A 14,241-nucleotide genomic window follows, 5' to 3' on the forward strand; every position below is an offset into this window, starting at 1 on the left:
GACTGCAGCTGCTGAAGAGGAAGAAACTCTGACACAGACCACTGAACACAGTAACTTCACCAAGCACTAAATACTCATCTACACTTCTTTGGGGGAATTTTTAAACATCTGGTTACACCAATTCACAGTTTTCTTGTTACATTCCCCTAATAGTTACATTACATTCAGATTTTATTGTTTGTTTTTGTATTTTTTAAGCTTTATATTCCCAATATCATCCCATGAAGATCATTAAAGCTTGAACGAAGCTTTTACTTGTTGTTGTCAACACTTTTTAGCAGTGTTCTCTCTCACACAAAGTTTTCTTCAAAAATCATATTGATCATATTGTTCGTTTTACTTTTCCCACTGTGAGTTCATGCCCAGCTTCTCTGATCTTTGCATTACCACAGATCTACTTTCAACCATTTCTCTTGGCTTTGCGTCGGAGTGCTGTTGTATCAGTAGTTCTGTCAGTACAAAACCTGAAGTACCAAAAGGACAAGCTGTGGTTATCGCAATAAGCTCATGTTGACTATCGTGGGTGTCAGTCTGTCATATGTAAGGAATCATGATCTCATCATCAGATCATGATGAGATTGGACTTAATAACCTTTCCTGCACTGGACACCAGGTTCCTTCTTTGGTTTTTTGGGTTACGTCAGGTGGATAAAACATGTGCGTACGACAAAACGAAAAAAGAAGTTTAATAGATCATAACAAGTTTAGGTAGTATGTTTTGCCAGCACACCAAAGCCATGTTCCTGTTTGGGTTTTTTTCCTAAAACAACTTGATTGATGGTCAGCAGATGAAAACACTGCAATGTCACTTTTTTCATTTAGTGTGACTGCATTTGCAGCCATCACACACACAGGCAGACATAATTTACTTGCTATGCAAAAGGACTGTAAGAAGTTCTGTATATACACCAATCAGGCATATCATTATAACCAATGACAGGGAAAGTGAATAACACTGATTATCTCTTCTCCTTATCTTATCTCACAGTTTGTTGTGTCTGTGGCTGCATAGCCACAGGCCAGTCAGGGTGCCCACCACTAAAAGCACCAAGAATGGGTATCCGAATGTGGTCTGATTAATCACATGTTCTTTTAAATAACATGTGTGTGCATTACTTAACTGGAGAACACCAGGCACCAGGATGCACTATAGGAGGAAGTGTGATCTGTTTGGGAAACCTTGGGTCCTGGCATCCATGTGGATTCTACTTTGGCACTTACCTCCTACCTGAGCATTGTTGCAGACTTTTCGTAGAAATGTTATTCCCTATTCGCTGTGGCCTCTTTCAGCAGGATAATGTGTTCTCCTGCAAAGCAAAAGTGGTTCAGAAATGGTTTGAGGAGCACAACAATGAGTTTGCAGTGTTGACTGATGAGTTTGTTTCTCCAGATTTTAATCCCAACAAAACATGTGTAGATACGCTGGATAAACATGGATCACATGAATCACAATCCATGGATGCCCAACCTTACAACTTACAGGAATTGAATGATACAGCAGGACACTTTCAGAGATCTAATGGAGTCCATGTCTCAACTGTTAAGGGCTGTTTTACCAGCAAAAATGGGACCAACCAATAGCAGGCAAGTTTTTTTTATCTGATTTAGTGCTCAGATAAAATAATTATTGTGGGTGATTTTAACATCCATGTAGATGCTAAAAATGACAGCCTCAACATGGCATTTATCTGTCATTAGACTCAATTGGCTTCTCTCAAAATGTAAAAGAACCCACCCACCACTTTAATCACACTCTAGATCTTGTTTTAACATGTGGCATAGAAACTGAACATTTAACAGTGTTTCCTGAAAACCTTATCTGGTCTAATCCTTTTCTAAGTACAATAATTACATTACACAGCAGTGGAGAGTAGACTTCATCACAGTAGATGTCTTTCTGAAAGTGCTGTAACTAAATTTAAGAATATAATTACCTCTCTGTTATCATCTTCAATGCCCTGTACCAACATAGAGCAGAGCAGCTATCTGAACGCTGCTCCAACAGAGGTACACAGAATGATAGGCAGACGCTCTGACGAAGAACAGAGGTAAACACGCACTAAATATACAGACAAAACTAACAAGAAAATGGCAGACAGGAGGGAGACACAGCTGAACCTAATTAGACAAGACAACAGTGAAGCAAAACCCAAAACACTGAACACTGGATGTGGGTGTTTTAAAAGAGGTAAAAGAGAAAATACAAGACAGAAAGCTACAATTCCCAGAATAAAACTTAAAACAAAAACAGAAAACACTGAGTCGCAGTGTAACTGCTGAAGCTCTACTCTGAGCAGTGGTCAGGGTCAAGTGATGTTTCCAGTAACTCAAGTTTGGCTTTCTGAGTCAGGGTGAGAGTTTTTTTTAATTTGTTTATTTTTAATTCTGTTTGTGCTGCTCATGTTTCTCTGATTTAACCTGATACATTTTCTGTTTTTTCCCTCAAGATTCACATCATTTTAGTCCTCATTTCAAAGTAATTTGCCAACAGTTTTCTAACTCTGTTAAGCCAAGCCTGTCAGGGACTGTGACCGTCAGCACCACAGGGAGTTGCTGGACTTAGTACCTTTAGAAACCTGGACAGCCTCCCAAACTCAGGAACTCCATCTTGACTCCAAGGCAGTAGATCTGGTTCTCAGTACACTTTATCCACCAGTGATCTTCAGGCAGTAGATGCTGCAGATTATTACTGTGGGTTACCATGGTAGTGAAGTGTTTACACAATGATTCATGGCTGCATAAAAAATTTCTTCACTTTGGCTGAAGGCTGCAGGTGTAGAGTTTTCAACTGCAATCAGAATAACTAGAATAACCAATTAAACACAATACAAGTGTACAAGTGATTTACATATTTGATTATGAGCACACTAACTAAGATACATTCTACACTCACATTTTGAGCTTTTATTTTCTAGATCTCTTCATGGTTTTAATTTCAAGTAAAACATTTATTTACTGAATCAAACTCAAGTTATTTATTTTACCGCAAGAGTAAAATTTGGAGATATCGTCTTCCTGCTAAAAGATGTAAATACATGACCACAAGCTTCTTTCAGCTTTTCCATTAATTTCAAAAGATGAACACATATTTGATTTGTCCCAGATGTTCAGGCCAGATGCAGCCCTGCCGTTTTCATCTCTTCCCAGACTTGATTTTTCATGTGTTAGGCAAACAGGTTAATTTATAGTACACAACACTGAAATTATAGAACAATTATATTTAAAAATAAGACAGAATGCTTAATAATATGGATCACTGCAAGCTTTATTGGCAAAAGTATGAATCATTAATATGGCAGTTATTAGGCACAATCACATCCAGCTGCTACACATGTCACTGTGTAAGTTACTGTTATCAAATAACTTCATCTGCAAACTTTCAAACTCATATTGATCAGAGCAGCAGGGATGTATCTCCTGCTCCCCCACACTAAGCTCCTGTCCTGGACTTCAGCAGCCCCTCTAGCCCTCACACCGGTTCTTGCGGAAGGACTTGGACTGCCAGTAGTCATGATGGTTCACCCTGCAGGAGAACACCTCTGCGTTCATCCAGTTCTCTTGGCTCAGCATCAGGGTGCTGCTGCTGCTGTAGTGGCTACTCTTCTCTTCTTCTAAGCTGTTCAGGACCCCCTCTGTCACATCTGTGCCATCTACTTCCCATCTCACTTCAGCTCCCTGAGGAGAGTAGCCGGTCAGCAGGCAAGCCAATGTGACTGGGCCTCCAGAGAGCTTCTCAGAGGAGGGTTGGAGCAGAGAGACTGAGGGTCTGACCATGGAGCCAGCTGGAGGAAAGATCACAGACACACAACGATAGATTAACCTCTACTGCAGGACAGATAGCTGACACAAGACAGTTATGATCCATGACAGAGATTAACAGGCCTGTGGATTAACTGTATGATGATATTGTGATATAACAGAGGAGAGAAACTTAGAAATTGGAGGATAAAAGGTTTTAAAAAAGTATAAATAATTAGTGAACGTACCGCTGTATTTGTTGTCATGATGATAAAATAGAAATGTGTACAGGAAATATTAAAGTTTGTCATCTGTTTGTTTCACTTCCTTTTCATCACATCAGACTAACGAACTGTAAACTCAACCGTTAAAGTGCATCTGTACGAAAACTAATTCATTTAGTCAACAGCATAAAATGTTATATCCAACATGGTGCCAAACATTTCAGTGGAAGTCATCATATCATATTTTCACTAACAGCTTTACACAGTTATGATACATGACAGAGATTAACAGCACTGTGGATTAACTGTGCGCATGACACTGTGATCAGAGGAGAGGAGGTAATAAATAGGAGAACCTAACACTTTAATTAAATTGTGTTTTCACACTCAATTAAAATCTTTGTAAACGTTACAATAATTTAGAGTAAATGTCTTGTTGTTACAGTTATATTCTTGATGGAAAACAAACAGAGCTGGACTTAGTCATCTGTTTGTTTCACTTCCTTTTTACTACATCAGACCAATAAACTATAAACTCAGCGATGAAATCATTAATCTGCAAATAATCAAATGATCTTTAAGACATGAACGATATTATGCTGCTAACTGTTTGTATAAATAAATAAAATCAAAGATTCCTTTTGCTATATTTTCAGTCTCAGATTTTGTGAAAAAAATATTTATTCACAGATAAATACAAAAAACCTTTACTTAAAGCAGATTAACTCAATACATTTCAATTTTCAGTACTATATAAACACGATATATAAACATGATATACTGTATACTGATATGATAATACTGTATTATATATTTAAACTCTTCTGATACCAAGTTTTCAGTATCAGCCACTATGACCAAACCCAATCACATCATCTAAAACACCCAGAATAAAATCTTGTTTAAAACATTCTGATGACATATTACACTTATAATATAAGTAATATGTAATAGTATAATATTTTGTAGTAATGAGGAGATTTAGATACTTACAGTGAATGATGAGTTTGGTTCCTCCACCAAAAGTCCACCACAGTGATACAAACTCATTAAGTGGCCGTACAAAAACCTCCCACACTCTGATCAAACATCTAACCCTTGAAAATCTGCTCTTTTTCCCCAGTAAACTTCAAAGTTTACAAGGCAAAAGCATTTGCCATCAAATACATGTAACTATATATATATTTTTAAAAAATTATGATCATTTTCATCATTTTTCCTCTGCTGGTTGATCCAAGAAAGTAAAATATATACTTACCAACAAATGTGGCATTTTAAACCAGATGTTAAAAAAACTGCTCTCATCTTTCCTGAACTATTTGTCTGTATTCTGTTAGAATCATAATTATGTCATAATAATTCATTTAGATACCAAAAGTATTCCTTCTCGCATTGTTTTGTTGTATGTTGAGAGCAGAGAAATCATTTCCACAGAGAGGAGGTTTTGCATCATCAGCTGATCCTCCCATGAGAAAACAGAAAAAAAAGCTAGTTGCTTTCATGGGAAAAAAATTGTTTTGTTTTTTTTCCCCAAAAAAAGCGGAATGAGAAAAGGATCAACTTACACGTTATATGTACCTGTTCTGTTTCACAAAAACAGATGTGTGTTTGCCTATATTTCATATCACTTCCATGTCTCTCTCTTATAATGTCTCTGGTGCAATGCAGGACCGAACCTAGCGGTGACCAATGTTCCCTCTAATTTTTCATGTGTCTGAGCGAACACACAAACTCCCTGAGCGATCCCGTGGACCACTGTGAGCAACAGCAGATGTGTGCACCGTGGTCACGTCAGCATCAAATCCATCCAAGTTACATGGTTTATACCTGGTACACCTATCCTATCACAACGTATTATTGTTCATACTGTTGAATGCACAAGGCATTCAGATTCATATCTGAATATGAAAATATATATATTTTTTTATATTTGTGGAATTAATCCAGAAAGATTTCAGTTGAAATAATTTGATTTCATCCAGAGAATATCTAGTTCAAAACCATGCAAATTACCATGATGGCACTTCGGTCCATTACACTGGAAACAGACATGTCACCCAGAGTGTAAAACAAACTAGTTACTGACGGGTATACAAAACAGACTTTAAATAGAAGAACCAATTTAATTCCACACATACTGTTAAGTGATTCAGAGCTGTGCTTACCAGTGGACGAATGGGATTCCAATTGAAGACGAGTCCAGAGAATCACCAGTTCATACGTACACACACACACACACACACGTACAGGTCAAACCAAGGGTACATAAGTAATCACAGCGTTAACCCTACTGCAGAAATACACTGGTGATCTGCAGCTAATAACAGGGCCTCCTTCCAGTGGTGAAACAAAATTAAGAATTGACAAATTAATCATGTATCAGAAATCAAACATGCAGACACCAAATAAATTAAATCCTCAGTTTAGAGCAGTTGACCTATTTATTAGTACTGTCCACCAGGACAAAGACAAGTGAGCTTCTGGAAAGCCTGTCTGCCTGCCTGCAGAGGGACATAACAGACTTTCATATAAACCATATACGTCTCAAACACTATTATAAAAAAGGCGACTTAAAAACCAGAGTAATGCACAAAGATCAAACATTACAGGTCACCGCGAAATTCAAGTCAGCTCTTCTTGGGGACACAATGTTCCTGCTTTTCCGGGCCATCGGGGGAAAACCCCCAAAAGTAATTGATATTGTGAAGACTAACATTTTTTTTCTAGCTAAAGCTCAGTGATTGTGAGCAGGTGATAAACTGTCATGCCAACTCTACCTTTTCTGCTTCACATGAACAGATGTGTGTTTGCCTCCTTAAATGTGTTTTGCATGATTTTATGCCTCACTGCTCCTCAAGGTTTAAGTTCTTCTGCTACTGAGGGTCTGAACTGTTCGTTCACTCACACTGAAAACTGCATCAGGATGATTTTTCCAATAACTCTGATTATTATGTTCGGTTTTCTGAGTCAGGGTGAGAGATTTTTATTTTTGTTTTATTTTTTAATTCTGTCTGTGCTGTTCATGTTTCTCTGATTTAAAAAGATCAATTTGTTGTTTTTCATTTCTCAAGACTAAAATCACTTTATTTTTCATTTCAGAGTCGTTTGCCAACAATTTTCTGACTCAAACAGATAAAGCCAAGTCTGTCCGTCTTGAGGGGACTGTGACCATCAGTGCCACAGGGAGTTCAGATATTGGTGATGATCTTAGTTGGTACCTTCAGAAACCTGGACAGCCTCCCAAACTTCTTATATATGATGCATCAACTCGCTTCTCAGGAACTCCGTCTCGTTTCAGTGGCAGTAGATCTGGTTCTCAATACACTTTATCCATTAGTGATATTCAAGCTGAAGATGCTGGAGATTATTACTGTCTGGGCTACCATAGTGATAGCACATTCACACAGTGGTTTATAGCTGTACAAAAACCTCCTTCAGTCTGGCTGAAGGCTGCAGCTGCAGAGTGTAGGAGAATATCTGGTTCACTAAACACAACATGAATCATCAACCACAAACACAATATATCTAAACAAAATTACACAGCTTTGTAGTTTTAACTCAAATTTATATATTTGCTACAGCCTCTAAATGTTTGGCTTAAAGGAACCCAGCATTTAAAACTGCTGCCATTTAATCGCCTTTTAATAATCGTAACATAGTTATTCACAAAGGACAGACTGTAACAGAAAGATGACTATGAACCAACCATGCAATGGGCCATTAGATTCAGTCTACTCCCATGAACAAGTTCTAGAAAACTAGAATAATAGGTGTAGGATATCTAAGTCGATCAGCAACAGTAGAAAAGTTTTTACAGAAACCCACAATGCCCAAAAACCAATGCAGCTCACGCCTGGATGAGGGCTGGATATGGCACACATTTTAACATTGGATACCCTTCCTGACGCACCCTTATTCAGGGATTTGCGCTATACACAGTCTTGAGCTACACTGTGGTACAACTATAAATCATACAGCCAATATATTAAACCACATTAAACCAACCACAAATTGTTGTCAATACTTTACAGGTGTATTCTCTCATGCACAAAGTTTTAGCTTCATTTAAAATACGAAAACTCACATTGATCAGCACATTAACTGTGTAATGATACTGTGGTCAGAGAGATTGAAGTGAGAAATTGGAGTATACTGTGATAATATACACCAAATGTGTTGTTACATCTACTTTTGTGATGAAAACAAAATGTGTACAGGAAAAGTTAAACTTCCACATCTGTTTGTTTCACTTCCTTTTTGCTACTTACATGTAAGACTGACGAACTGTAAATTCCTTTAAAGTGCATCTGTATGAAAATTCATTTTTTCAGTCTAAGAGCCTGAATGTCAAAGATTTCTAAAAAACCTCCTTCATTCTGGCTGAAAGATGCAGGTGCAGAGTGTTGGACTGCAATGAGAATGACTGGTCCACTAAACACAACACAAGCATCCCCCCACCTCAAAATGTACAACACATACAGTACATTAACACAGTAGTGACAACAAAGGTCAAATGTTCTGGATAAATAAACCAATCAGAAAATGGTTGAGATGATAATTTCTGAATTTACTGGATGATACTTTAAGTTTGAATTTCAAAAAACGAATTACATAAAAAACACAATTGCTGGAACTGTTCACGAAACATCAACAGAAAATACTTTTAAAAATGAATATTGATCTCAGACCCTTTGCACAATGTACATGAAGTCTGAGTTAGAGAATTGATCAATCTATTTGATGCTGTTCATCATTATTCAGATGGAGGCACCAGCAGAAATCTAGAGAGGCTGCAAAGCTCTGCATACAATATGCACACAAAAAACCCTTCCACTTCTAATTTTCTTTACCACTATGTAATGCCACCTGTATTATGAGTGCAGATCTGATCATTTTTAAAAGTATTATATTTTCACCAAATATTTTTGGAAATTTTTTTAAGAGTCTATTTAGGGCTGCTCCTACTTGTGGCCAGTGGCATTAATGTGTACACAGTTCTATGAAATCCAAAATCCAAAACACTTTAATAATATTGTCTTGAATACTGAGAGGAAGGAAAATAAAAAACAACATAATCAGTTCATTTCAATGTTGAAACATTAATACTGATGGCAAGAGAAGGATGGTGTACAGGCTTGGTATGCCCATATACTGAGGGTGTGCTGTCTGGCAGAGACCTCAGTCAGTAAGATCTTGACAATAATCCAAGGGAAGCTGGGGATTTTAAATATGAATGAACCCTTTTGGGTACTTCAGTGTAGAACTCCTATCATAGACATGGTGTTAAGTCCCAAAAGGTTGATTCTGTTCATCTGGACGTAACATTTTCAGTGGGAGAAACGTTTCATCACTCATCCAAGTGACTTATTCAGTCTCAGCTGACTGAAAGTTTCCCCAACCTTGTAAAACAGTACATTCGCACAATGACTGAAACTAGGCCACTGAATGAACTATGGGCTGTGAGGTCAGTTCTTTGATCATTAATGATCATTAAGATTTACTTACCTGGCTGATTGAGCATGCATCAAGACACATGGTGTCAAGCACTTTTCACCTCCAGCTGCTGAGATGAAATCAATATGTCAGTCTCTAAGTTAATGTTGTCAGCACTCTCACACAAAAGCTTTGGTTTGTTCGACAGACTTTAAACCTATTATTGCTCATGCTCTCCACACTGTGAGCTCCTGTCCTGGACTTCAGAAAGACCCTCCACTGTGCACACTGGCTCTTGCTGAGATTCTGGGGGATGATGAGTAAACTGACCCAGGACTATGACAGAATCAAAGTTGCATGATAACCTGATTACCTGAGTTTTAAGTTTAGACTTGAAGGAATTAGGTTGTGCATTGCCCTCTTCTTTTTTAAAAACACACCAAAAATTTGAGTATTTTTATATTTTCTACATTTCTAATGTCAGTCCTCCAAGAAGAGGAGTTTAGAAGTTTTAAAATATCTGTAATTGTCTGTCTTTCTGGTATACAACAAAATAAATGCCAGCATTTCTGAGCCAAATAGAGATGTTTGGATGTGGATATATCAGAGACACAATGGGACCCTGTTGAAACAGTTAAACTGGAAACAAGTAAAAAGTTTGCCGACCTTCGGTGCAAAAACAGTAAGCCGTAGGAAGATTCAAAGTTCAGATTGTGGTTTATGTGTATATAAGACAGTACAAAACCCAAGGCAGGAAAAGTTGTGGTTATCGCAACAATCACGATTGGCTATCATTAGTATCAAACTATCGGCCTACGAAAGCAAAATTCATGTGGCAGGTTAAATGATACTGAATATGTTTATTTTCTTTTTGGCTGGGAACCATGTTGGCTTTTCTGAATTGGAGATGATAGTTTTAAAAAAACAAAAATGTCTTTCAGTCTTTCACTGAAGGCTGTAGGTCCAGAGTGTCGATGAAGAGACTGTGATGAGAATGTCCATTAAACACAACACAAAAAGAGTCATCAAGCAGAAGCACAAAGAATAATAAAAAGTGAAACTCATGGTTTTTACATGAAGGATTAACTTACATTTATCTCATAAGAATTATTGTGCAAGAAATATATATTGCAATGACAACCTTGTGCAATAACCTGTAATTTTCTTACATACTTAAGCCAAAATTAGCTTGCTATTTTTTAATAACAATGGTATTACTGCAGACTCTGAAAATGATATTTTGAATATGAAACAAAAAACAAAAATGATTTTTCATGAGCTGTGATTTTATTTTGTGATGAAGACTTTTTTTTCTTTACAGCATGATTTTAAAGCACAATATGGAAAAGATTAGCTGATGAAATCTGAATGCACATCAACAAGAGTCAAACATCTGCAGAAATATCGCAACAGCAGAAACATGTAGCTTCATCAAATTATAAAACACATCATTTGCAGACAGGAAGTGTTGCTGAAGCTCTACTCTGAGCACTGGTCAGTGTTCAAGGTTTGAGTGACGGGGCTCTGTCCACTCAGACTGGCCTCACAGCTCACTGAGCCCGCCTTCTTCCACTGGTCTACAGAGAGGCTCAGGGTGCTGCTCCAGCTGTAGTGGCCATTTGTTTCCAGGACCTCCAGGCTGTTTGACACACCTGAGGATGTGCTGGTGCCCCCCATCTTCCAGCCCAGCTTCCAGTTTGAGGGGAAGCCCCCGGTGGCCAAACACACCACAGTGGCACTACTCTGCTTCTCCTCCTCTTTGGAGGGAGGGAGGATGGTCAAGGTGGGCTGCACCACACCCACTGGAGGAGAGAAATGGGAAGTAGAGAGGGGAAAGGAGTTTACAAAAAAGTTACAATTAAAGCAGGTAAAAACAAGTAGATGAAGCTAAAATAGTAAAAGTAAAATCTTTAAATTATTTTCATAATGTTTTACAGTTAACAACTCATCCCCGTCTTATCCCAGAAATGTTATCCTGTTCATCTGGATGTAGCATTTTCAGTGTGAGAAGCGTTTCATCATTCATTCATCCAAATGATTTCTTCAGTTTATTGCAGGTTTCCCCAACCTTAGAAACAGTATATTTGCTTAAAGCATCTTACAATACTGTTATTGCAATTATTCCCAACTTTCTGCAAATGATTCTCATGGCACTGATCAGTGGCAATGACAAGTTGTATATTAATGTTTGTGAAACTGACCTCATGGCCCATTGTTAGTCAGTGTCGCTGGTCATTATGAAAATGGATTCGTGACAAAATATTTCCCCCACTGAAAACTCTACGTCCAGATGAACAGAATTAACTTTCTTGGATTTCCCTACCTAGATAATTGAGCATGCATCAAGACAACCCTGTGACAATTTCTTTAAGTTAAAGTGACAAAATTAAGACACTTGGGTGACTACGGTAAAAACATTGCCATCTGTTTCTTTCACTTCCTTTAAACTACTTTTGAAATAAATGAACCATAAACACAAAGATGATCTGCATTTACTGATGAATTCAGTTTATATTTTTAGAAGTCTGTAAATACACTTTTCAAGTAACAGTTACTTTAAAAAAAAATTTAAAAAGATGTTACGTTAAATATTATGCTTTTGTGTTACAGTTTGAAAGAGTTGTAATTCCTATGAACATTTTCATAAGAAAATGCTAAAACAAAATTAGGTCATATTAAAGAGAAATGTAAAAATATAGACAATATATACATCTATCCATTTGTTCTCTTTCTCTTATCCAGAATATGAAAAGAAAGAGAATCTAAATACATTTTCAGTAAATTAAAATACTGGTAGCAATGAATGAGCGCTGAGCTCAGTCAAGTTCAGAAATCAACTTTGTTTTATAAATCATAAAAATGATCAACAACAATCACTGAACTTATCATATGTCTCTTCACCATTTTATGAAACACGTTTTAAATGGTTCTATCTGTGCAAAGTAAAAAATTTATAGTACTTACAGTCGACGATTAGTTTGGTCCCTCCACCAAAAGTCCACCACAGTGATACAAACTCATTAAGTGGCTGTACAAAAACCTCCTGAACATGAAACTCATTACTCAAAATCACTTTTATGTTCAGAATCACTCAATACTTTCTTATAAATGACCAAAATGCATACCTTATGTTATATTAAAGTTTTTAATGACATGGTTTAGAAATTATTTTTTTAATTTTTTATGTATTTACCAATTTTTTTAGTTCTACATTTCTACAGCAGAAAATGACTGAACTGCAATTGAAAAGTGTCATATTCTCACTTCTAAGTAAATTGAAACACAAACCATTGTTGAAATAAAATTAACATCATGCCATAAAATGCTATTAATCTTCAATATGTCCTGTAAACAACTTAAATCCAAGGGAAAAAATTTATAAAATACAGAATGGAACAAAACTTTACCTGCTCTTCTTTTGCTATAATCTTTTGCTATAATCCATTATCATCATATTTAGTGTAAATCTATGAAGAGTTTCTTCTCATTATTTGTAACTTGTCTTCTGTGTGCTGAGACTAGAAAAAATAGTTTCTATAGAGGGGAGGGTTTGCATCATCAGCTGATCCTCCAGAGAACTGAGAAGCTTTATAGTCCTGTGACTTCAACACTCCAGGACTCACATCTGTCAGTCAACACAGCAGAAAGCACAACCACCATGACTCTCATCACCATCCTCATCTGGACGCTGGCCTGTGTCAGGAGTCAGGATTATTTAGAAGTCAGCCAAAACCCAATATAACTCAATGTTTTTGCTATTTCAGTGACCACTGATATATCTGAGGGAACATTTCAGTTATTAGTATTTGTATGTACAAGACCAGTGTTGGGCAAGTTACTTTGAAAAAGTTATTAATTTTGGTACTAATTACTTCTTCAAAAAAGTAACTGAGTTAGTAACTGAGTTACAAGATTCTAAAAGTAATTAATTACTAGGAAAAGTAACTATTATGTTACTTATAAAAAAATGTTTAACCCTCTGGGGTCCAGGGTATAACTGGCCGTTTTTGACTACTTTTAATTTTACCTCTACATTGCACCTCTAAAAACTATTTACTTTGCCTTGTTTGGTATCATTCTTTTCAGCACAACCTCACGTGTCTGAATTTACAGTTATGTTTTCATTTTGACCTACTGAATTAGCACAACTAATCTAAAATCAGACAAAAAACATAAACTCTGAGTAGAAAAGTTATATTTTTTACTGTAACAACCACAAACACACTAAATGTCACAAATCTCTCACATCTCAAAACTCGCTCACGCTGTCTCTTTTTTCTGCTCTCTTTCTTTCTCTCTCTCTATCTCACCACCACTCCTAAAATTTCCCCCTCTTCCTAAACAAGAAAATGTCATGTTGCCATATCATTTTTTGATTGGTCGACATTGTACATTTTTCCACCAACATGAAAGTGGTGTTTTTTGCTTTGTTTTGTTTTTTTTAATTTTTTGGTCATAAGCAGAGAGTGCTTGCTAGCGCTGCCCTTGGAGATTAAACGTGACGAAAGTATTTAGGAAAAAACACCGCGAATATATTGTTATCGTGACGCTGGTTTTACAGGGCACTGGTATATAGTACCTTGTTGCTTTGTCATCTTGAAGTGGTCATGTGATTGGTTTAGAGCTGAGCCTTCAGGCTGATGATGCAGGAGATTACTGCTGTATGGAGTGTATGACAACCCTTTATCATGCGCATATTGATAGAGAGCCATACAAAAACCTCCCTTAGTTACTGTCAGTGCTGCAGCTGTGACATGGATGCCTGGTTCACTGAGTCTTCTTGAATCTTTTCTCTCCCCCTTTCCTTTTGCTATTTCTCCAGTTTCTTCTCTCATCTTTTGCCAAT

General features: G+C 37.0%; 1 long non-coding RNA gene and 1 gene segment (V, D, J or C); both read right to left on the reverse strand.

Annotated features, from left to right (window-relative positions):
• Positions 1 to 3,244: 3,244 nt before the first annotated feature.
• Positions 3,245 to 5,177, reverse strand: LOC102195774 (uncharacterized). The gene is made up of 2 exons (XR_001290205.1): positions 4,956 to 5,177; positions 3,245 to 3,782 (listed from the first exon to the last, which is right to left on the reverse strand). It is a non-coding gene; the product is annotated as an uncharacterized LOC102195774 (long non-coding RNA).
• A 5,467-nt stretch (positions 5,178 to 10,644) lies between these two features.
• Positions 10,645 to 13,076, reverse strand: LOC102196351 (Ig lambda chain C region-like). The segment is given in 3 exon segments: positions 10,645 to 11,197; positions 12,360 to 12,467; positions 13,019 to 13,076. Coding segments are annotated over 3 exon segments (489 nt in total).
• Positions 13,077 to 14,241: the final 1,165 nt, after the last annotated feature.

Source organism: Pundamilia nyererei, unplaced genomic scaffold (genome assembly GCF_000239375.1).
Source record: "Pundamilia nyererei isolate P.nyererei 1_Seehausen unplaced genomic scaffold, PunNye1.0 scaffold01054, whole genome shotgun sequence".
Classification (NCBI taxonomy): Eukaryota; Metazoa; Chordata; class Actinopteri; order Cichliformes; family Cichlidae; genus Pundamilia; species Pundamilia nyererei.